This window comes from Amblyraja radiata, chromosome 21 (genome assembly GCF_010909765.2).
Source record: "Amblyraja radiata isolate CabotCenter1 chromosome 21, sAmbRad1.1.pri, whole genome shotgun sequence".
Taxonomy (NCBI): domain Eukaryota; kingdom Metazoa; phylum Chordata; class Chondrichthyes; order Rajiformes; family Rajidae; genus Amblyraja; species Amblyraja radiata.
In genome coordinates, this window is record NC_045976.1 from 15,015,065 (window position 1) to 15,040,772 (window position 25,708).

General features: G+C 44.1%; 1 protein-coding gene across 1 annotated transcript in view; it reads left to right on the top strand.

Annotated features, from left to right (window-relative positions):
* LOC116984972 (leucine-rich repeat serine/threonine-protein kinase 2-like) overlaps nt 1–25,708 on the top strand; it is a 136,260-nt gene that overhangs the window by 58,055 nt on the left and 52,497 nt on the right. The window contains exons 14-22 of the mRNA XM_033039333.1: nt 294–418; nt 1,494–1,635; nt 3,059–3,198; nt 7,473–7,589; nt 7,689–7,859; nt 9,454–9,715; nt 18,617–18,814; nt 19,889–19,980; nt 25,364–25,427. Of these exons, the coding sequence (XP_032895224.1) occupies nt 294–418; nt 1,494–1,635; nt 3,059–3,198; nt 7,473–7,589; nt 7,689–7,859; nt 9,454–9,715; nt 18,617–18,814; nt 19,889–19,980; nt 25,364–25,427 (1,311 nt within the window). The remainder of the gene's footprint in view (nt 1–293; nt 419–1,493; nt 1,636–3,058; nt 3,199–7,472; nt 7,590–7,688; nt 7,860–9,453; nt 9,716–18,616; nt 18,815–19,888; nt 19,981–25,363; nt 25,428–25,708) is intronic.

Consider the following 25,708-nt stretch of genomic DNA (forward strand, 5'->3'; position numbering starts at 1 on the left):
ATACATAGTGTATGCAAGCAAATAATTTCACTGTGCCTTCCTATTAACTGTGAAAAATAACTGAAGGCTCAAATTTCTTCATAAACTAACTGAATGGAGATTTTTTGCAAAGTTCTTGCCAAACCTGCTTTTGGATTCTACAAAGTGAAGGAAACCACATCCTGAGCACTGATTTCAATGCACCAAAGTGTATTGCTACTTCACTTGGAAGAGTGATCTTGAGGCCTGTTTTGCTCTATATTTTTTTAAAGTTCTAAACAACCAGCAATTGATTGTATTTTTTTTACTATTAGTATCCAAGATCAATCGGAAAGAAGATTTGTTAAATGTGGATGTGTTGGAATCAATGCAGAAATTAATTCATAAACAATGCTTGTTGGAGGGTTTACACAAATTGGTTCTTGAATCTTTGAACAAGGTAAGAAAAAAAACCCAATTGTGATCTCATTTTTTCTTGTGCCCAATTGCGTTTCTACAATAAAATTGGCCAAAATGTTCACAATTTTAGCGTTTGAAAAATAATTGTGAACATAAGATTACAATTGCAAGTCCATAAGTTGAATCCATGGGGGGGACAGGGGGACATGTCCCCCCCCATGTTTTGAGAGGTGGGGGACAATCCCCCCCATGTTTTGTAATCCGGATTTTTAAATTCGGTGAAAAAAAATCTATTAAAAATCTCCGCTTTCCACGAGAGAGTGTGGGTGAGACTGATGATCGAGGGCACCGATTGGACGAGAGAGACGTCGGTCAGCAGGCAGTGGGGGGGGGGGGGGGGGGGGGAGGTGGGGCATGATGATTCAGCGCGATGATTGGAGGAGGGAGACGTCCTGGTGGAGCAAAGATCATAGAGCAGAGCTTGAATCGGCCTGTTTGCAGGGCCTTTCATCGCCTGGCCCGGCGCGGCTTAAAATCGGCTATGGGATCTTCCACCAAATTCCAGCAGTCAAATTGCTGAATCGAGGCGATCGAGGCTCCTGATGTTGAAGCCCCCGCTGGGCAATGGAAGATCCCGCAGCCGGATGTAAGCCGCGCCGAGCAATGAAAGGCCCTGCGAACGTGCCGATTGAAGCCCCACGATTCGGGGTGGACGAAGCTACTGTTGCTGGAGTTCGGAGTCGGCCACCAACCAGGCCAGCTCTCAATGTTATCGTCCACAGGGCCCACGGCCGAAGCTTCCGCAGTCTTGCATGTGTGTGTGTGCGCATGCGCGCACTACCGCCAAGAAATTGTGTACCCATGTTTGACAGCGATTTCCGCCCCTGGTTGAATCACATTATATGTTATGTGGAAAGGAACTGCAGATGCTGGTATTTACCGAAGATTGACACAAAGTGCTGGAGTAACTCAGCAGATCAAACAGTATCTCTGGAGAAAAAGGATGGGTGACGTTTCGAGTCGGAAGAAGGGTCCTGACGTTAACTACTAGTCTAATTAGCTAGTTATCATTGATTAGTTTGTTAATGCTAACATTTATTGTTGCATTTTTTCAGTTCATTCAGAATTCAGCAATCCAACAGTGTGGCCTTCAAGTGTTGTGTTCTATTACTGATTGCTCAGACACGAAGGATCTAACAAAACATGGGGTTTTGGACACCATAATCCATACTCTGCAAATGTATCCATATAAAAGAGGTAGGAATGACATATACCACTGTCATCTATATTGTAATTTAAAAAAAATCCTTTTTTTCCCCCTCTTGTGTTTTATCAAGGAAAAATTCCATTGTCAGGAACTGTTTTTGTGAGTTGTGGATAAACAATTTGTTGACCCTCAAATAATAACAAGTACAACAATAAATTAGAATTCCATTTGAAGCTAAGCCTTGAATGGCTGCCTTCCAGAAGGCAGAGAGAAAAAACAACTTAAGCTTGTGTTCATTTAGGGAGGATGGGAGTCCTGAAGCCCAGGGTAGGATGGTGTAGATACAAGACGAGCATGCAATTGAGAGAATCTGGGGGGGAAGAAAGAAGAGTTGAATGAACATGGGATAACTGTGAAGTCAAAGGCCAGCAGAAGTAAATAGTGTCATTTGATTTTGTTGTGGTTTGTAATTTTCCATGGTCCATTATCTTTACTCCTCATTCTGACTATTGCTTTCAACTGTCTACCACTTTCATGTTTCTATTCATGTTACCACTCAAAAAAGCCAACAATGCTGCTGCATCCTTTTTTACCCTGGATAAAATCATTTTCTGAACAGATTAGTCATAGAGGCTACTTTCCATCACCTCAAATGTGTTGCTGACTTTTATCCTTGGTGTCATAATATTATTAAATCACTTTCAATTCTTTCTTAAGTGGCCACATAACTCCATCCTATATTAACTCTGATGTTGGGTTATTTTTTGTTTCTGTACTTCTCCTAAAACCCCAAAACACCCATAATTTGCTGAGATTCAAATATGCTGTAGAATTCTGTATCAACATGTCTTTGCCTCACTCAGTGTCTTCAGCAAAATTTTGTGTGTTGGCTATCTTCATTTCCTTTGGTTGTGCAATTAAAAAAAAAAATCTGTATCAACTTTTGTCCCTTTCCAAATAAATGCATTGGAATGGTCTTCATGGTCTTGTACAGTTGAACGCAGATCATTAAACAGTTAAACTCCCAATCAGTTTAATAAAGAGATGTTGGAATGGTGTTAGGATTATGATATTACCTAGACGTAAATATAGATGGGTTGGTGAGTAAATTTGATGACACCAAAATTAGAGGAGTTGCAGATAGTGAGGAAGGCTATCAGAAGATACATTGGGATATAGATCAGTTGCAGAAATGGACGGAGAAATGGCAGATGTAGTTTAACTTGTGCAAATGCGTGGTGTTTCACTTTGGAGGCTGGATATAAGGAAATGGTTTGCAGTTAATGGCAAGATCCTTCACAGCATTGATGTTCGAGCTGTAAGACTCTGAGTCTTTGAGGTTGCAAATGTGTTTTTTTTTATTTCATCATGAGGTTTCTGTATGTCTACGAGAATGAATGTAGGAAATAATTTGTTGCATAATTATTCCATTTCTTTTTGCAGTATTGAACATATTTCAAACATCTATTTCAGAAATTCAGTATCTGGGACTAAAACTATTGGAAGTTCTTATTCCTGAGAAAGATTTGCCTCAATCATTTTTAGTGTCATTGGCAAGTGTTTTGGTGGAGATATTATACCTATATGAAGAGGACACAGAAGTGCAAATACAGGTATTTTTTACAAGTCTTATTACACTAAGGTAAAGAGGAAGCGTTCTTTTTTGAGACTTTTATTCAGTGACATTGGGGAAAAAAAGCACTGAAATGAAGATTGGTTAATACTAATGAGGAGCTTGTCCAATGATTCTGAAAATTAAACAATGTGTCAGTCTTGTTAATTGGCTGACATTTTTCCCCTTTGTGTTGTCGTTAGTCTTTAATTTCAAATGTTTTTGTACAAATGCACAATGTGTGAATATTTTTGATAATAACAAGGAGACTGCCAGACAGCCAGGTTTTTGATTTAGCTCTGAAATGTACATCCAGAATGGCAGATAAAATGTTTTACTCAAGTCAAGTGAGGTGAAGAAATCATGAGATCATGCTTTTTGGCAAACTAAGTAGCATGTTTGTTCCATACACTCACAAGGGAAATGCACTGCATGTGGCTGGTGATGTCAATCCTCATAATACACTGACTTCAAACAGGTCTTACTAATAATCTAGTTAATGCCACATGAAAGGGAAACTTGCTCAGGAATAATTGCTCATTTTAGAGTCAGTCACAGCGTGGAAACATGCCCTTTGAAGCTTTTCTGAACACATTTGACAAATTCTGCCCCATCTAAACTTGTTGCATTATGACTGTCCAAGTCAATATTGCACTGTACAAGTGAGATGAAACTCCACCCGTAAGACATCCGATTAGAAACTTTAACAGTAGGTTACGACATGGCACCTAACTTGATTGGCAGTCTAACTTGTCAAAGGTGTTAAATGTTTGCGAATAATTCCTAAATCATTACTGATCAAACAACTTTTTTTTTAAATAAACAAAATCTAAAGTATTACATTTTTCCTTGAAAATTGTGTCACAGCTAGATAGGATGGTCATCATCAGGCCATTCGACCTATCAAGTCAATTCTGTTATTCAAACATGGGTGATCTATCTCTCCTTCCTAACCCTTTCTCCTTCCTTCTCCCCATAACCTCTTACACCTGTACTAATCAAGAATCTATCTATCGCCTTAAATATATCCACAGCCTTCTTTGGCAAATAATTCCACAAATTCGCCACCCTCTGACAAAATACATTTCTCATCATCTCCTTCCTAAAAGAACATCCTTTAATTCTGAGGCTATGGCCTCTACTCCTAGACTCTCCACATCAACTCTATACAAGCCTTTCACTATTTGGTAAATTTCAATGAGGCACCCACTCATCCTTCTAAACTCCAGTGAGTGCAGGCCCAGTGCCGTCAAACATTTATCATAACACCCGTCAAACCCACTCATTCCTGGGTTCATTCTTCTAAACCTCCTCTGGATCCTCTCTGGAGCCAGTATATCTTCCTCAAAGATGGAGCCCAAAATTGCACACAATACTCCAATTGCGGCCTGACCAGTGCCTTATAGAGCCTCAGCATTGCATCCCTGTTTTTTTTATCCTAGTCCTCTTGAAATAAATGCTGGCATTGCGTTTGTCTTCCTTACTACCAATTCAACTTGCAAATTAACTTTTTGGGAATTCTGCACTAGCTTTCCCAAGTCCCTTTGCATTTCTGATTTCTGTATTCTCTTCCCATTTAGAAAATAGTCTACGCCTTTATTCCTACTGCCAAAATGCATGACTCCGCACTTTGCTACATTGGTCAAAAAATGCTTTTGGCACTTTGGCTTTTATCAGTCATAGTATTGAATATAGAAGTCGGGAGGTCATGTTTCAGTTATTTAAGACGCTGGTAAGGCCACAAATGGAGTATTGTGTTCAACTTTGGTCACCATATTAGGTTCAAAGGTTCAAAGGTTATTTATTGGTCACATACATCTAGGTATAGTGAAATGCTTCTTGCCAATGCAGCACATAAAAAAAATGAATACAGACATAACAATCATAAAGAGATTTAAACATAAAAAACATCCCCCCACAATGATTCCCATTATGAGGGAAGGCACAATGTCCAGTCCCCATCCCATGTCCACCCATAGTCGGGCCAATTGAGGCCTCTGCAGTCGCCTTTACGGAGGTCCGATGTTCCAGGCCGTTCTAGCCGGGTGATGGTGCTCCGACGTTGGGAGAATCCTCTCAGCGGCTTGGGACACCTGGAAAGGCCGCTTCCTTACTGGAGACCGAGGCTTCCGATGCCAACAAGGCCGTGCTGGATGGAGCTCCACTATTGGAGATCCCAGGCTCCCGATGTTAATGTCAGCGCCGCTGGCCGCTCCACAGACCCGCAGCTCCGCGATGTTCACCTGCGGTCTCAGCTCACCGGAGTTCCAGCGCGGCGACCCGGGCAAGGCATCGCCCGCTCCGCTCCGCGATAATGCTCAAGCGCTGTGCCGTGGCTGAAGCCGAGGTTCTTGGCGGTCCCCTCAGGAAACGCCGCTCTAGGCCCGCTGGTAGGCCGCAAGGACGGGTCGAAAGAGCAGCCCTGAAAAATAGTTTCCCCCTCCCCCCCCCCCCCCCCCCCCCCCCCCCCCTCCCCACCCCCCACATAAAATGGACTAGAGCTCTAGAAACAAAACACTAAAACTCACTAAAAATTAACAAAAGAGTTGAAAAAATGGACAGCCGCAGGCTGGGCAGTCATACCATACAGGAAGCCACCCCCTGGGAAAGATGTTGTCAAGCTGGAAAGGGTACAGAGAAAACTTACGAGGATGTTGCCAGGACTCAAGGGCCTGAGCTTTTGGGAGAGGTTGAGCAGGCTTGGGCTTTATTCCTTGGAGCGCAGGAGGATGAGGGGTGATCTTATTGAGGTGTACAAAATCATTAGAGGAATAGATCGGCACATAGTCTTTTTCCCAGAGTAGGGGAATCAAGAACAAGAGGGCATAGGTATATGGTGAGAGTGAAGAATTGAATAGGAACTTGAGGGTCATGGGTGTACGGGACGAGCTGCCGGAGGAGGTTGTTGAGGCAGGTACTTTCGTAATGTTTAAGAAATATTTAGACAGGTACATGGACGTATAGATTCCGAGGGATATGGTCCAAATGCAGATAGGTGGGACTGGTGTAGACGGGACATGTTGGTCGGCATTGGGCAAGTTAGGCCGAAGGGCCTGTTTCCATGATATATGACTCTCTATAACTCGATGAAAATCACAAATACATAGTTGGAAACCATTAAGCATTTAACCAAGCTTAATTAGCTCAAAAATATGTAATTAGATTTTCTCAAGCAGTCCTCTCCATTCAAATGAATTAAGATTCTTTTCTGGTGTCAGATGTAAATTAGCACAGGTCTTTCCACTGGAGAATTATCACAACTTTGTTGACTGAGTAATTGGAGTGTGTTTGGGAAAAGGCTGGCAAAGAATGCCAGCACATCTGAGGTTTCTGTTTACATGTGCCACGTGCCTGTGCCTGAGTGACAGTATGAAACTGGATGACACTTAGGCAGGGGAATTGCACTCTGAACTGGCGCCAACAAAATCTAAAGTGCATTGGCCTCTGATTTGACATTGCTATGCAACCAGCATTTTGGTTAAGTGCATGTTTATAAGGCAAGAAGAGATACTAAAAACTTGAAAATAGTCAAGAGGTACTTGTCTTTTATGTTGTGATCTTTTCCTTGGTAGAATAATTTCAGTAGACCAAACACCTGAGAGTCCTCATAGTCATGCGGTGTGGAAACAAGCCCTTCGACCCAACTTGCCACGCTGACCATCATGCCCCATCTGCACAAATCCTGTCCCAACACATCTGGGTTCCTGTGCCAACACATCCCCTATCCATGTTCTCCAGGGGTGATGCCTGACCTGCTGGGCTACTTTTTTTAGTTTAGAAATACAGCGCAGAAACAGGCCATTCGGCCCACCGAGTCCATTCAGACCAGCAATTCTCGCACACTAGCACTATCCTATACACACCAGGAATAGTTTACAATTTTATCAATCCAGTTAACCTACAAACCTGAATGCCTTTAGAGTGTGGGAGGAAACCGGAAATCTCGGAGAAAACACATGCAGGTCATGGGGAGAATGTACAAACTCCGTACAGACAGCACTTGTAGTTAGGATCACACCCAGATCTCTGACGCTTTAAAGCAGCAACTCTACTCCTGTGCTACCCTGCCGCCCTACTCCAATACTTTGTGCTATCTTTTTATGAAACTGGCACCTGTAATTCTCAATTATTAAATGGTTAATAAGCAATGTGATTTTTAAAGAACTATGCAAATGCAGATAATTACAAATATTTCAAGATTATTTTGATGGAATCTGGAAGTAATTTTGTTTAATGGAATTATCACATTTTGATTTAATGTTTATTCTTATTTAGGGTTTTCAAACAGCTTTGTTATATTTTGAAGTCATACCAGCTATCACTGAAATTTTCTTCAAGGAATGCATTGACACATTTATTTTCCATCAGCTGGCAAAATGCAAAAACAGACAGGTGATTTTAATTGCCATTCTTGCTTTTGAGAATTTGAGGAACATTACTTTTAATTCTGTCTTGCTAATTATTTCACATTGCTTAATTTGAAATGATCAGCTACAGACCCTCCTTTTCAAGTGCATCTCCAAGTTGGCTATTGATCGTGGAATACGAAATCAGATGCTTGAAAGTGCTTGCTCAGAAAATAATATCATGATAGCAAGATATTTAATCAAGTCGAAGGCTGATGTCAATCAGAAATGTAAGAATGGATCATTAATTTATCAGGTAAAACATTTTCAAATATTAAATCTACTGTAACTCCTTATGACAATTCCCAAAAATCATCTTTTGCCAATTCCAAAGTAGATTCAATATGGCTTATGTTTTGAAATGTGCATAAAAATAGAAAATGTGCTTGTCAATTGAAAGAAAAATATAAGGTACTCTGAATGCTTAAACATGTGTGGCTTTGGTATAGGTAGGAAATTAAAATGTAAATGATTTAAATTCCAAACCCATATCGCTAACTTTTGTTTTTTTATAGAGGGAGGTAGAATTGGGGCGTGCTCTTGGGAAGCAAGTTCAGCCAATTAAACATTTTAAGGAGGCTGCATGAGTCATTTTGCTGTCAAGGCTAGGATTACCAGGTCTTGGGAAATGTGACAAATAGAATCCAAATTGTTTTTGCCAAAGCACAGTGCTGGAGTAACTCAGCGGGTCAGGCAGCATCTGTGAAGGGAATGCACAGATGGTGTTGTGGGTCAGGACACCACTTTAGTTTAAAGATTGGTCCTGATCCCAAACATAATCTGTCCATTCCCTCCATCTAAGTTTCTCCATTATTTTGTATTTTGCTCAGAATTCCAGCATCTGCAGTTCCTTGTCTCTCCATCTGTCAATTCTGCCTGCATTTGAGATTAATGCTCCACTGTGTGCTGCATCCTTCTACTCACTTTTTAACACATTTTTGTGCTCCCATTGCAGTACTACCCTTTATGTAATCCATTTCTGATCAACTACAATCTATCACCGTTGATGCTCCCCTCTGATGTCCAGCTTCTGTTGATGTTCAGCAGTCTGTTGGTTCATGCTGAAAGCACTATTGCCCTGAGATCTAATCTAAAGCAATTAACCCATTGTTTTTAAGTCCCCATGTATAAAGTCAACTGATTAACTGTGCAAGAACAAAATCTTCCTCATCGTTTATGATTGAAAAAAAAAAGAATATTTGGATAAATAGCGCTTTTGACATGAGTTTTTATGGAAAGGTGACATTTCAGGTTGGGACCCTTTCTCAGGCAGATTTTAGTAGGGGGGAGAAACCCAGTAGGAACTGGACCTGCCCCCACCTCCCTTCCAGCATTTTCCTCCCCACCATAACCAGTCTGATTATCCATCCCGAAACATCACCGATCCATGTTCTCAGGAATGCTGCTCGACCCATTGGGTTATACCAGCACTTTATGATTTTTTTGTTTATAAACCAGTTCCTTGTGTCTATATTTGATATTACTTTTAAGCAGCCTTATTTGCTTTTATGTCATTATCTAGTTATCAATGGAAAGTGTCAGGAAACCTGGAGGAAAATTTTGAGTGTGACATTAAATTTAATTGCGTTGAAGTACACCACAATAGACAACTTGCTTCTTCTCAAATACTTGTGAGATAAATACTGAAGTTTGCAGTTTGGAGCTTATCACTTTTTTCTGCCTCAAACCCTTGCCTGTGCCCACATACTCAAATTTAAAATTCTTCTAAATTCATGAGGAAAAACAGCAGAGTACTTCTTGGATCCGATGAATAATAAAAATCAGCTGCAGTTTAATTAGGTCAAGTTAATTGTACTTGAATTTTAATAACTCTTTCATGTTTTCCATAGGCTTGTATGAAAAAGAGAAGCCCATTTTTAGTGGAACTTCTGCTCAACAGTGGAGCACATGAGCAGGATATTCAGAAAGCTTTACATGTCAGCATTAAAATGGGGGATGACAAAATCATAAGCATGCTATTAAGAAAACTTGGATTAGATCAAAACAATAAAGCTATTTGCTTAAGTGGACTTCATATGAGGAAGATTGAAGCTGCTTGGTTGCATCCACTGTTTCCTGATGAAAATGTTCCACATTCAAAACAACAACCAAGTAAGTACAAGAAGGAATTATTTGTTTGACTTTCACAGCTTTAGCTGTCAGCATTAGTGAGGAAACACGATTCCAGTTCCGGTGGTGCTGCAAGTCGGCTGCCTCGCCTGCAGCATGTTTTAGGGTTTCTCTGTATGTCTTGTGTGGGAGGTGGTGGGTGGGAATAGGGGGACACCGTTTTCAGGCACCTACCTCCACGGAGAGGTGACTTTCTTCCTTGTCGCTTCTTCGCCCCCCTCCTCGGGGCCTTACAGCTGGTTTGGTGCGGCCTTTTCTGTAGTCGGGCTCAGAGATTCAGCGGCGGCACAGCAGGGACTTTAACATCGCGGGCCCAGACCTTCAGCTGCGGCGCGGTGGGGACTTTAACATTGCGGACCCCTTTGCCGGGGGTCGCCGGAGAAGCGCTCCGACCGCTGGCCTGCAGCCTACAACATCTTGGAGCCTCGGTCTGTGGAGCTTCTGGCGGCAGGCGTGGAGCGGACATTACTTTACCATCGTGGAGCGGGCGATCCCTCTCCGGGGGTCATCGGAGACGAGCTCTGACTGCCGGCCTGCGGCTTACAACATCTGGAAGATGCAGTCTGCAGTAAGGACGTGGTCGATTGAGAGCTCCGGGCCGCGGGGTGTGATCGACCTGTCGCGACGTCGGCATTCCGACCATCCTGACCAGTGGGCTTGAACAGTGAAGAAAGCTTTTTACATTTCACTGCACCTTATAGTGCATGTGACAAATACATTTGAACTTGAACTTAATTAATATCTTCTGGGTCTGCTACTCTGTTTTTTCCTCTGACGTTTTCCCTTAAAGGTTTCGCCTTCTGCGACCAAGAAGCTGTGGATCTGCAACTTTTGAGCTTGCTGCTTGGTCATATGCTGTATTCGCCTCATTGTCCACATTCTAATTTTTCTCTATTCCTGTCATGTCAATTGCCTTTGCTTGACATTAAAGTGATCGTGCTGAGATCAGTTAGGGAGTTAGCATCCGTCCATCTGTGAAAGTTGGTGTGGCTTTAATGTTGTCGTGTTGGAGAGGAGAATGTTTCATCTATGGTTGCATTTCCTGCTGTGGCTGACTCGGCCTATCATTGACAGGTAGACCCTTCCACAGGTGAAGTTGTCTCTGGCCATTGCTCATGGGAGCAGTGTCGCACTATTTTTTCCATTCAATTAATTTAGGTATACAAGGGCTGATTAGGGATAATCAGCACGATTTTGTACGTGGGAGATTGTGTCTCACAAATCTGAGATTTTGAAGATGTAACCAAGAGGATTGATGAGGGCAGAACCATAGACGATGTCCATATGGATTTCAGCAAGCATTTGTCAAGATTGCACATGGTAGGCTGTTTTGGAAGGTTAAATTACATGGGATCCAGGAAGAGCTAGCCGACTTGATGGAAAATTGATTTCATGAAAGGAAGCAGAGGGTGATGGTAAAAGGTTGTTTTTTAGACAGGAGACATGTGACTAGTGATGTGTCTCAAGGATTGGTGCTGGGCCCTTTGCTGTTTTTGTTTTTTTTCAACAGTTTGGATGAGAATGTACAAGGCAGGATTAGTCAATTTGCAGATGACACTAAAGTGGGTGGTATTTTAGATTATGAAGATGGTATTCAAAGATTACAGCTGGATCTTGGTCATTTGGGCAAGTGGGCAAAGGAATTGGTAATGCAGATAAATATGAGGTGCTGCATTTTGGGAAGTCTAACCAAGGCAGGACCTTCACAATAAATGGCAGGGCTCTGGGGCGTCTTCTAGAGCAGAGGGATCTAGGAATGCAGGTGCATAGTATCTTGAAATTATCAGGTGGTCAAGAAGGCTTTTGGCGTATTGACCTTCAGCTATTAGCACATTGGCCTTTATCAGTCTGGGTATTGAGTACAGAATTTGGGATGTTATGTTACAGCTGTTCAGTTTTGGCCACCCTGCTGCAGGAAAGATATTGTTAAGCTGGAAACAGTGCAGAGAGGATTTACGAGGATGTTGCTAGGAATTGTGGGTGTGACCTATAGGGAGCAATTGGGCAGGCTAGGACTGTAATCCTTGCAACGTAGGAGGATGAGAGGTGAACTTATAGAGGTGTATAAGATCATGAGGGAATAGATAGGGTAGATGCAGAGTCTTTTAACCAGAGTTGGGGAGTCAAGAGCCAAAGGACACATGTTTAAGGTGAGAGGAGAAAGATTTAATTGGACTCTGAAGGGCAACTTTTCCACATAGGGTAATAGGTTTATGGAATGAGCTGCCAGAAGAGGTGGTTGAGGCAAAAACTATAAAAACATTTAAAAGACATTTGGACAGGTACATGTAAAAGATAGGGAGATATGGGGCAAATGCGGGGAGGAGGGACTAGTGTAGCTGGGGCACCTTGTGCCGAAGGCCCCCTTTCCATGATGCATAGCTCCATGACTCCATAAATCCCGTTTTGAATTTCTTACACTTCTATTTAATCTCTTGCCCATCTTTCCTCATCCCTGAACCTCTTGAGTAAATCTGATCTGCACAAAAGTATCTCGGGATAAAAAGGACGGGTGCCATTTTGGGTCGGGAACCAAAGTGTCACCTATCCTTTTTCTCCAACGATGCTGCCTGACCTGCTGAGTTACACCAGCACTTTGTTTCTATCTTTGGTGTAAACCAGCATTTGCAGTTCCATGTTTCTGCACAAAAGTATTGTGGCCGAACAAGTTTTGGTGCAGTGTTAACGCATTCATCTAGCCTACATTTGCAATATATACCATCTATCTATCTATCTTCTATCTATTATTATATAAAACTCTGTGGCTGCCGCCTGCCGTCCGTCCGGCTGCCTTTCTGCCTTTCGATTCGTTCCATCGTGTGATGTCACAATGCCCAATACTCGCAGATGTCCAATCGGAATGGATCCATTTACATGGACGGCTGCCGGCCGCCTTTCTTCCTTTGATTCCCTGCAACTCCGAAACCAGACGCAGAATCGCCGACATCTTTTCCATTTCGGTAGAGATTTCACTTTTCTTTCTAAGTATCCGCTCCTCATTACATTTCGTCGTGTTTAAGTACACGTTTTTAATCAAATCCTTCTCCCCCCCCCCCCCAATATTTCAAAAATAAACTGGCTTCTCACCCATAGAAGCAGCCCCAGCCCCAGCCCCTGGTGAACGTTCCATCGTGTGATGTCACAATGCCCGATGCTCACAGATGTCCAATCGGAATGGATTCATTTATATATGCCTTTGCAGGAGACCCAGCCCATGGTGAACGTTCCATCGTGTGATGTCACAATGCCCAATGCTCAAAGACATTGTTGCCATAGAGGGAGTACAGAGAAGGTTCACCAGACTGATTCCTGGGATGTCAGGACTTTCATATGAAGAAAGACTGGATAGACTCGGCTTGTACACGCTAGAATTTAGAAGATTGAGGGCGGATCTTATAGAAACGTACAAAATTCTTAAGTGGTTGGACAGGCTAGATGCAGGAAGGTTATTCCAGATGTTGGGGAAGTCCAGAACAAGGGGTCACAGTTTAAAGATAAGGGGGAAATCCTTTAGGACAGAGATGAGAAAAAAAAATTTCACACAGAGAGTGGTAAATCTCTGGAATTATCTGCCACAGAAGGTAGTTGAGGCCAGTTCATTGGCTATAATTAAGAGGGAGTTAGATGTGGCCCTTGTGGCTAAAGGGATCAGGGGGTATGGAGAGAAGGCAGGTACTGGATACTGAGTTGGATGATCAGCCACGATCATATTGATTGGTGGTGCAGGCTCGAAGGGCCGAATGGCCTACTCCTGCACTTAATTTCTATGGTTCTATGTCACCCTCTTCTCACCCCTCTCCCTCTCCCACCCATCCCTCTCTCCCCCACCCCCCTTCCCTCTCTACGCCACCCCCTTCCCTCTCTCCACCCGCCCCCTTCCTCCTACCCCTCTGTCCCTCTTCCATCACTCCCCCTACCCCTCTCCTCCTCCCTCCCCACTCTTCCACCTCTCCCCCTTCCCCCTCCACTCTCCCTCCCCACTCTTCCCCCTCTCTCCCCCCACCCCTCTCCCCCTCCCTCCCTCCTCCCCTACCTCCCCATCCTACCCCTCCCCCACATCTCTCTCCCCATCCCCCTCTCTCACCCCCTACCCCGCTCTCCTTTCCCTCCCAAATCTGTCCCGTTTCCGCCTCCTCCTCTCCCCTCCCTCCCCTCTTCTCACCCCCCCTCCCCCCACCTGTGTGTTTGGGGGGTGGTTAATGTGAGTTTGATGCTGCAGCCCCCCCTCGCCCCCACCCCCGCAAAACGCCGTTGGGGAAACAGACCCAACGGGTCTGCACTTGGTCTAGAGGCTAGAAGGGCCGAATGGCCTACTCCTGCACTTAATTTCTATGTTTCCCTCTCTTCACCCCTCTCCCTCTCCCACCCATCCCTCTCTCCGCCACCCCCCTTCCCTCTCTACCACCACCCCCTTCCCCCTACCCCTCTGTCCCTCTTCCACCACTCCCCATACCCCTCCCTCCCCACTCTTCCACTTCTATCCCCTTACCCCACCCCTCTCCCTCCCCCACCCCTCTCTCTTCCCCTCCCTTCCCCCCTCTCCCCCACCCCTGCCCCTACCCCTTTGTCCCTCTTCCACCACTCCCCCGTCCCTCTTCCACCACTCCCGCTACCCCTCTACCCCTCCCTCCCTCCCCACTCTTCCACTTCTCTCCCCCTTCTCTCCACCCCCTCTCCCTCTCCTCACCCCTCTCCCTCTCCTATCCCTCTCTCCCCCACCCCCTTCCCTCTCTACCCCACCCCCTTCCTTCTCTCCCCCCGCCCCCTTCCCCCTATCCCTCTTCCATCACTCCCCTACCCCTCTCCTCCTCCCTCCCCACTCTTCCACTTCTCTCCCCCTTTCCCTCCACTCTCCCTCCCCACTCTTCCCCCTCTCTCTCCCACCCCTCTCCCCCTCCCTCCCTCCTCCCCATCCCCCCTCCCCCACATCTCTCTCCCCATCTCTCACCCTCTACCCCGCTCTCCTTTCCCTCCCAAATCTATCCCGTTTCCTCCTCGTCCTCTCCCCTCCCTCCCCTCTTCTCACATCCCCCTCCCCCGCAAACGCCGTTGGGGAAACAGACCCAACGGGTCAACACTTGGTCTAGTCAATCTTTAAAACTGTGTGGCTGCCGCCGTACGGGGTCCGTCCGTCCGGCTGCCGGCCGGCTTTGTTCCTTTGATTCCTTGCTACTCCGAAACCAGACGCAGAATCGCCGAGATCTTTTCCATTTCGGTAGAGATTTCACTTTTCTTTCAAAGTATCCACTCCTGATTACATTTCGTCGTGTTTATGTACACATTTTTAATCAAATCCTCCCCCCCCCATATTTCTAAAGAAAACTGGCTTCTCACCCATAGAAGCAGCCCCAGCCCCAGCCCCTGGTGAACGTTCCATCGTGTGATGTCACAATGCCCAATGCTCACAGATGTCCAATCGGAATGGAACCATTTACATATGCCTTTGCAGGAGCCCCGCCCCCTTCCCCCTACCCCTCTGTCCCTCTTCCACCACTCCCCCTACCCCTCCCTCCCCACTCTTCCACTCTCCCTCACCCCACTCCTCTCCCTTCCCCACCCCTCTCTCTCCCCCTCCCTTCCCCCTCCCTCCCCTCTCTCCCCCCACCCCTTCCCCCTACCCCTCTGACCCTCTTCCACCACTCCTCCTACCCCTCTCCCCCTCCCTCTCCACTATTCCACTCTCTCCCCCCCCTCCCCCTCCCACTCTCCCTACCCACTCTTTCCCCTCTCTCCCCCACCCCTCTCCCCCTCACTCCACACTCTGCCCCCTCCCTCCCCTACCCCATCTCTCTCCTCCCCTCCCTCCCCCACACCTCTCTCCCCTCCCCCACACCTCTCTCCTCCCCCTCTCTTCACCACTCTCCCTCTCCTCCCCCTCCCATCCCTCTCTCTCCCACTCACCTTCCCTCTCCCCCACCCCTCTACCCCATCTCCCTCCCTCCGCCCCTCCCCCACACCTCTCTCCCTCTACCCCATCCCTCTCTCCTCCCCCTCCTCCACCCCTCTCTCCTCTCCCTCTCCTCCCCCTCCCCCCACCCCCATCCCCATCCCTTTCTTCCCCCACCCCTTCCCTCTCTCTCCCACCCCTTCCCTCTCTCCCCACCCCTTCCCCCTCCCCACTCTTCCCCCTCCCTCCACACTCTTCCTCCTCTCTCCCCTACCACCACACATCTCTCCCCCTCCCCTCTCTCCCCCTCTCCATCTCCCTCTCCTCACCCTTCTCCCACTCCTCCTCCCACCCATCCCTCTCTCCCCCACCCCCCTTCCCTCTCTACCCCACCCCCTTCCCTCTCTTCCCCCGCCCCCTTTCCCCTACCCCTGTCCCTCTTCAACCACTCCCCCTTACTCCACCCCTCTCCCTCCCCCACCCCTCACTCTCCCCCTCCCTCCCCTCTCTCCCCCCACCCCTTCCCCCTACCCCTCTGTCTCTCTTCCATCACTCCCCCTACCCCTCCCTCCCCACTCGTCCACTTCTCTCCCCCCTCCCCCTACACTCTCCCTCCCCACTCTTCCCCCCCTCTCCCCCACCCCTCTCCCCCTCCTTCCCTCCTCCCCTCCCTCCCAACTCCCCCCCCTCACCCCCACACCTCTCTCCCCACACCCTACCCCACTCTCCTTTCCCTCCCAAATCTCTCCCGTTTCCTCCTCCTCCTCGCCCCTCCCTCCCCACTTCTCACCCTCCCATCTCTCCACCCCGTCTCCCTCTCCCCCCTCCCCCCACCTGTGTGTTTGAGCGGTTGTTAGTGAGTGTGATGCCGCGCCCCCCCCCCCCCCCCCCCACAAACGCCGTTGGGGAAACAGACCCAACGGGTCTGCACTTGGTCTAGTACATAACTAAAACTCTGATCTTGTGGTCTTCCGGTTTGCGCGGTTTTTCTATTTGCGCAAAAATGGTACGCAATAGCGCTACGATTTTTCACCAGCTCACTCACCATCCTCCTGTCCTGCGAGTGCACCAAGTTTAGTTCCGATCGGTGGTCTATTGTATTAGCGAGGTTTAAAAATTTTAAGAACCACGGGTGCTCAGAACGATCTCCTCTCCTGCCAGTCAGCGCAGCGTGGATTGGTCTTTTCTCCTGTCACTCCGTGGGACGGTCCGCCCCTTCCTGCACCAGCTTTACTGGAGCTGAGGGACGCTCTGGATGGCCGGCGGAGGACACAATTTTCGGAGCGGAGAATTTGCCCACACCCCCCCCGTCCACACTCACCCCTCTCCCCCACTCTCACACCCCCCCTGCCCACACCCCCACCTCGCCCCACAATCACCCTCCCGCCCACACCCCCCCCTCCCCCCGCCCACACAACTCCCTGCCCCCACAACCGCCCACGCAACCCCCCACCCTTCCACACATCCCTCCCGCCCACACACCCCTATATAAATATGATGTTCTTTATTGGGCACGAAATTTCATTCAGACTGCAAAGTCTGAATGGCAATAAAGGATACTTTACTTTACTTTACTTTATTTTGATATCAAACCTCCAACCCGCAACCTCTTTTCCTCCCCTCTACCCTGGACGTTTGTCCCATGCAACTCTCCATCCTCCCTTTTCCTGTAGTATCTTTATTCACACCACCACTGTTTTGGAATTGAACATTGCTAGAGTTCAATTTGAATGCAACATCCTGGCCACACACTCATTTCACACTCTGCCATCGGGAAGCAGGTACAGGAACCTGAAAACTGTAACGTTCAGATTGAGGAACAGCTTCTTCCCTACAGCCATCAGGCTATTAAACACTACAACCTCAAATTATCTCTGAATTACATAGACTATTATTATTATTATGATTATTATTATTATTATTATTGCACTACTATTGTTTTATTTTTTGAGTATGTGTGTATGTATCCCTTGCCTGGGATCATTCCCACCGCGGACTGCGGACTTACTTACCATCAAGGGCTTGCAGTCTCGGGAGAGGCTAGTCGGGAGCTCCAATGCCGCAGAAGGTTCGTCCAGCCCCAACGTGAGGTTTGATCGCCCTGTGTGGGGGAGCTGACAACCCCTGATGCGGGAGCTGAACGCCTCGACGTGGAGGGCCCGAACGCCGCCAGCTACGGGACTCAAGACTGTCCCGCCAAGGCCCCCGACCAAGGAAGAACAACAAGGGAAGGACTTGAAACTTTATTTTTGCCTTCCATCACAGTGAGGAATGTGTAGGAGTCACTGTGATGGATGTTTATGTTAAAATGTGTTTTTTTGAGTGTTGCTTTTTTAAATTGTATGACTGACCTGGCCAGTGAATTTCACTGCACCAATTGGTGTATGTGACAGTTAATGAACAGTAAATGAAATATATATATATATATATATATATATGTGTGTGTGTGTGTGTACTTGTGAGTGCGTGTATATATATTGTTTATCGTATTATTTACAGTGCACTATGTTTACATATTCTGTTGTGTTGCAGCAAGTAAGAATTTCATTGTTCTATGTGGGACATGACAATAAAACACTCTTGACTCTTGACATAAAGTTTCCCTGCATATGACACAGTAATATAGGAGACCAACTGTGTGTGTCTGCTCTCATCATCTTCTCACCACCCTAAACTACCTCAAAACAGCCCCTCTACTTGAAGCAGAAGATCTCACTTAAAGTGCACCCACTATTTTGAGATAAATCATTCTGTTTATGACTTTCCAATTAATATCCACTTGCTACTCATTATTAAGTTGAAAGCCCCAAATTTGTGATGCTTTTGCACATGGTGCTATGCACATTATGCATGCCAGAAAATCAACATCTTCCTAATCCCCAACCACAGTGATGTTAACCATGCATTTCCCCCCTTAGCCAGATTCTTACACAGATTTTGCAGCATATGTTTTTAATAGCAAGCAACCTAGTAAGTTTTGCTTCTATTCTTTATAGTTACTGTTGCTTCCTTTGGACTCTGGCAAAATGGTACATCAGAATCAACATCTTTGGTAATGCAGAATTCAAATACAAATTCTGAACTGTGTTACTATGAGGAAGTATTGGATAAAAATAATGATTGTACTCTGTTGTCAAATGTATTGGCAACTGATGGAAAAGAAAATCTCATCTTTAACGACTTGGTGAGCGAAGGTGAGCTTCTTTCGGATATTCAAACAAGTTTATGAATTTAGCTCTTTGTTTTATTGCAGTTAGGGAGGTTATTTTATCTTAGTTTAGTTTATTGTCACGCATACCGAGGTACAGTGAAAGGCTTTTTTGTTGCGTGCTACGTAGACAGCGGAAAGACTATACATGAATACAATCAAGCTGTCCACAGTGTACAGATACAGGATAAAGGGAATAATGTTTAATGCAAGATAAAGCCGCATAAAGTCCAATTAAAGATAGCCCGAGGGTCTCCAATGAGATGATAACTCAATGCCGCTCTACAGATGGTGTTAGGATGGTTCAGCTGCCTGATAACAGCTGAGAAGAAATTGTCCCTGAATTTTTAAGTATACATTTTCATACTTCTGTATCTCTTGCCGAATGGGAGAGGGGAGAGGAGGAAGTGTCCAGGGTGAGACTCATCCTTGATTATACAGATGGCCTTGCCAAGGCAGTGTGAAGTGCAGATGGTCATTGGAAGGGAGGTTGGTTTACATGATGGTCTGGGCTGCGTCCACAATTCTCTGCGATTTCTTGCGGTCTTAGATTGAGCTGTTCCCAAACCATGCTGTGATGCATCCTGATAAAATGTTTTCTAAGCCGCCTCTGTATCATTTAAATAAGTCTGTAATAAATTAACAGCGCAATAACTTTCTTGCTTTGAAAGCAAGAAAATATTTCACAAGTGGCTTTAATATTGTTTGTTTGGTTCCGATGAAAATATCAGCTATTTTTTTTCTCCATGTGTTAAAAGGAACAATCGCTTTTGTGTATGGATTTTCTTCATTAATATTTGGTGCATGGTCTATTATAAGGAATAATGTCAACGCTTAATTTTGTACAATTTGCTCTATTAAAAACACACGTCTGGCTGCTGGAAATGTATTTGTGGTGACTGAAACAAAGCGTATTGTAACCAAAATGCAGGTTATTTGGGTATTGAAGGATTATTTTCCTGTTGTATTCTAGTCTGGCTGACTTAAATGTGCTTAGTAGGAGTTTCTCTGTATTTTTATTTCCATGTTAATTGAAAATATCCCAACCTTTTTAATTTAGGAAGTGAAGCACTGGCTACGAATTCAAATGATACCATCTGTTCTGGAACATACGGCGAATCCACGGTTAAGTTGAGGCACTACAATTTATTGGTATGGAAATTTTAGTTTCAAAAGAAATCTATTGCAAGTAATATCAATATTCAATCTGGTACGTTAGTTTCCCTTTTCACAAATAGATTTTTCAGTAGTCACATTATTTACCACAATGTATATCAGTTTCAAATCTACATGTTATTTGACAAAATGTTTATCATAAAATCTATTAGGTTTCACAAAAAACACAGAAAGCATTTGTTCCATACTGATAATTCAAATTCCAGCAGTTTTAAAGAAATGCATAAATACTTAGCACAGCAAGTTAATGAAAAATTAACTCATCAACAATGAAGGTGAAGTATTGAACCTGGTGAAATTCTGGGCCCATTGTCGAGTTTGAGACTGAGTTTCTGAGCAAGTCTCTAATGTCAACTGTAAAACAAGACAAATTTACGGCAATGTCATGGGAATAGTGTTATTTTTCTTATTGCAGAACGTGCCAAAACATTTTAATATTGAATTTCATTTGTGGTTTTAAGACTTCCATTTGTAGGGCAAGTGATATTTTTAGCAGCTTTGTTCCAAAGTACTGAAAAGCAGAGTAATGACTTTGTCCTGGAGATAAAATAGTCAACACTTTTTTTGTGACAGTGATTTCACACTTTTTAGTTATTTATTAAACTGGAAGTAGATTGATCATAAAATCAGAACTGGAAAAAATTCCTGATAGATGTGACTTAATTTGAAATTGATATACATACCAGCACATTTTTGTCCCACAAGAAAGCACTGAAAATACTAAATGAGCTGCACTCCACAGCTTCATTATTGAAGGTGGTGGATTCCCTATCCATTTAAGATCTTGCATTTTATGGATAAAGGAAAATATTGGCTTGATCTGTGCGATTGCCTACAACAATCGGTAGTGCATATTTAGTTTCATACTTTTTTACTTTAAAAATTCCTTAGCCTGAACATCACCCTATGCAATCATTCTTAGTACATGGATATGGTGTGTTCTTATTGTACTGCCTTATTGTATTTATGTCTCGAGATGTTCTCACGTCACCCCTTTAACATATCTATCTCTTCCTTTATATTTGCTCACCCCCTGGATGTATTAGCACTTTCAGCTCAACCTTTCCTTATATTTTGCACCTTTTAGGCAGAGACATTTTTCCTGAATTCTCTTATGAGGTTATTAATGGCTATCTTAAAAATGTATGCCCTGAACCCCCCCCCCCCCCCCCCCCCCCCCCCCCAACTTCCCCCCCCCCAATTTTTTTTTTCATGTATCTAGTGAATTTCTGGTTTCCCATATAATACCTCAAATACTTTAAAGAGTCCCGACAGAATAAAGTGTTCCGCCAACTCTGACTTTCCTCATGTCTACCATTTCTGGTTTGGTACAATATTTGTTCATTTTTATATAAAGGCACAAAGTGCTGGAGTAACTACAGTGCCCTCCATAATGTCTGGGACAAAGACCCATAATTTATTTATTTGCCTCTGTACTCCACAATTTGGGATTTGTAATAGAAAAATTACATGTGGTTAAAGTGCACATTGTCAGATTTTAATAAAGTCCATTTTTATACATTTTGGTTTCACCATGTAGAAATTACAGCAGTGTTTGTACATATCCCCATTTCAGGGGAACATAATGTTTGGGACACAGCAATGTCATGTAAATGAAAGTAGTCATGTTTAGTATTTTGTTGCATATCCTTTGCATGCAATGACTGCTTGAAGTCTGCGATTCATGGACATCACCAGTTGCTGGGTGTCTTCTCTGATGATGCTCTGCCAGGCCTTCATTATTTCTTCAGCATATAAAAGGCATGCTCAATTAGGTTCAGATCGGGTGATTGACTTGGCCACTCAAGAACTGACCATTTTTTAGCTTTGAAAAACTCCTTTGTTGCTTTAGCAGTATGTTTGGGATCATTGTCTTGCTGTGGAATGAACAGCTGGCCAATGAATTTTGAGGCATTTGTTTGAACTTGAGCAGGTAGGATGTGTCTGTGCACTTCTGAATTCATTATGTTACTACCATCAGCAGTTGATTCATCAATGAAGATAAGTGAGCCAGTACCTTCAGGAGCCATACATGCCCAGGCTATACCACCCCCACTACTGTGTTACACCGATGAGGTGGTGTGCTTTGGATCTTGGGCAGTTCCTTCTCTCCTCCATACTTTGCTCTTGCCACCACTCTGATATAAGTTAATCTTCGTCTCATCTGTCCACAAGACCTTTTTCCAGAACTACGGTTGCTCTTTTAAGTACTTATTGGCAAACTGTAACCTGGCCATCCTATTTTTGCAGCTAACCAGTGGTTTGCATCTTGCAGTGTAGCCTCTGTATTTCTGTTCATGAAGTCTTCTGCGGACAGTGGTCATTAACAAATCCACACCTGAAGAGTGTTTCTGATCTGTCGGACAGATGTTTGGGGATTTTTCTTTATTATAGAGAGAATTCTTCTGTCATCAGCTGTGGAGGTCTTCCTTGGCCTGCCAGTCCCTTTGCGATTTGTAAGCTCGCCAGTGCTTTCTTTCTTCTCAATGGTGTTCCAAACAGTTAAATTTGGTAATCCTAAGGTGTCTCTATAACAGTTTTATTCTTGTTTCTCATTCTCATAATGGCTTCTTTGACTTTCATTGGCACAACTTCCATATGTGCAAGTGACGAATAAAACTGATATTGATTGATTGATTGATATTGAACTTTGGTCCTCATGTTGAATAACAGCAATAAAAGTTTCCAAAGATGATGGAAAGACTGGAGGAAAGACTAGGTGCTGAGAGTTCTGTTATACCTGCATTAAGGAGGCATTTAAAAACACCTGAGCAAATACAAACACCTGTGAAGCCATGTGTCCCAAACATTATGCTGTCCTGAAATGGAGGACTATGTATAAACGCTGCTGTAATTTCTACATGTTGACACCAAAATGTATAAAAAGGGCTTTTATTAAAATCTGGCAATGTGCACTTTAACCACGTGATATTTTCTATTACAAATCTCAAATTGTGGAGTACATAGGCAAATAAATAAATGATGGATCTTTGTCTCAAACATTATGGAGGACACTGTAACTGATCTGCTGCCTGAGCCACTGAGGTACTCCAGCACGTTGTCTTTTTTTTTGTATACCAGCATGCACAGTTCATTGTATCTGTATGCAAGTTACCCTTTATGCAAGTTTCATTATCTTTATTGATTGATTGATTGATTGATTATACCTTTAATAATCCTTTACAGGAAATTACAGTGCCACGACAGCTTCAAGACAGACATAACACCACACATTCCCTCAAATAGCTTCCATACTTAACAAGTTAAAATACAAGTTAAAATACAAGTTAAAATACAAGTTAAAATACAAGTTAAAATACAATGAATGAAAAAAAGTGCAGTTATTTATGCACATTATATAACCTTATAGCAGCTGGTATACAAGACTTCCTATGTCTCTCTTTATGTTATTCTTTATAATAAGGATCTATTTTATAATGGTCAGTGATAACTGTTCTGCACGAAAACATGCTATAGAGTCAAAGTGTCATATAGCATGGAAACAGGCCCATCAGCCCCTTATCCATGCCGACCAAGAAACCCCATCTGCATTAGTCCCACCTGCCCGTGTTTGGCCCATATCCCTCTAAACCTTTCCTATCCATGTCCCTCTCCAAATGTTTTTTAAATGTTATAGTACCTGCCTCAACTACCTCCTCTGGCAGCTCATTCCATACCCTCATTCATTCATTCATGTGGAAAAAGATGCCCTATCGAGTTCCTATTAAATCATTCCCCTCTTACATTTTAAACTTATGACTAGTTCTTGATTCCCCTCCTCTGGGTAAAAGACTTCTATCTATTCATAGTAAATGATGCCAAGTTCAACTGACTTCATCTGCCTGTACATGATCCATATCCCCTCTATTCCCTTCCTTGTGCCTATCTAAAAGCCTCTTAAACACCACTCTTACTTAATGCCCCTAGCAATGAGGAGAAGCATATCATACACATTTACACCCTATCTACTTGTGCTGCTGCCTTCAGTGAGCTATGAACTCGGAATCCAAGATCATTCGGCACATGAATGCTGTTAAGGATCTTGTTAATAACTGTGGGCTCTCCTTGCATTAAAACTCTCAAAGTTCAACACCTCACACTTACTTGGATTAAACTCCATCTGCCATTTCCTCACCCAGTTCTGCAAATGTTCTATATCCTGCAGTATCATCTGATAGCTCACTCTGCAACTTTCAGTACTGCAAATTGAATATAATGCTGTTGGTGAATTAGGGAAACGTATTTGTGTTATGTGGGCTGAATTGCTCATAACATAATTTGCAGTAATGAAAATGGACACATACCTCACTCTGCAACTCCCCCAGTTTTGGTGTCGACAGAATGCTTATTCACCAACCCATCCACATTTACGTCCAAATGTAACATAACATCCCAACCTATATTCCGTAACCTGACTGATGAAGGCCATTGCCCTGTGATCTTCAATATATAGTGGTAACTGTTTAAGAAGTTATTTTATACAAATATGTTTCTTTCATAATGGATCCAATCTTGAGCAAATGTTTCCAATTAAAAAAAAATTAACTTCTTTATGACGGGTGGCGGCGTCAGTGATGGCAGCCTCGCCAACGGTCTCTGTCTTTTTGTCTTTTTTGTTATTTTTAGTGTGTTTTCGAAAGTATGTGTTAATGTTCTCTAGTTTGTATTATCTAGTTTGTATTATGTGGGGGGGAGGGGGGGAGGGGGTGGGTAGGTCGGGGGAAACATTTTTTTCAATCTCCTACCTTGCCGGAGGTGTGCTTGTTTTCCGGATCGTATCTCCAGTCGCTCTGCGGCCTAACATCATGGAGCTGGCAGCCTTGCTCGAGACTAATTTTGAGCCCCATCGCGGGGCCGTGGACTTACCATCGGAGCCTGGTATACTTTGCCTGGGATCGTTGCTCCATCTGCGACCTGTGGATTTCAACATCGAGGAACTCAAGGTCTCAGGTCGAGGCCGATGTTGGGAAGCTCCAAAGTTGCAAGAGGTTCGACTAGCCCCGACCCGGAGTCCGATCACCCGGCATGGGGGGGCAGAGATCCCCTCGGTGTGGGAGCTTGATTGCCCCGATACGGAGGGCCCAACTGCCGGCTACGGGAGCCAAGATTGTCCCATCAACGGAAGGCTTGAGGTCCGCGGGAGGACAAAGAAGGGAAGAGATTTAACTTTTTTATTGCCTTCCATTACCGTGAGGAATGTGGAGGAGTCACTGTGGTGGATGTTTATGTTAAAATGTATCTTGTGTGTTTTGTTGCTTTTTATTGGTATGACTGTATGGCAAATCAAATTTCTCGTATGTTGCAAAACATACTTGGCTAATAAAGCTCTAACTTATGATTATGGTTATGATTTTGGTAGAATGAACCTAACGATGTCGAGCTTGCAGTTAACGCAAATGGGAGAGTGACTTCTCCAAGATCAGGTAATGAAAACTCTGAATTTGATTTATGAATAATGGGGGTTTTTTTGGACTATTCCAAATCAGTAGTGATGAGATAGAATATCTAAATTAATTTCACAGAAGAGGCATTTATTATCATACAGGATTGTTCTGCAAATTCAGTCACTGTCTTTTCTAAAGCTCTAATTTACTTATTGATTATACTTTCAACCACTTAAATAATTTCTTAGTCTTTATCTTTATCTTTTCAACACATTCTCATTCACTGAAGTGTACTGGTGTAATATTTTATTCTCCCTCCT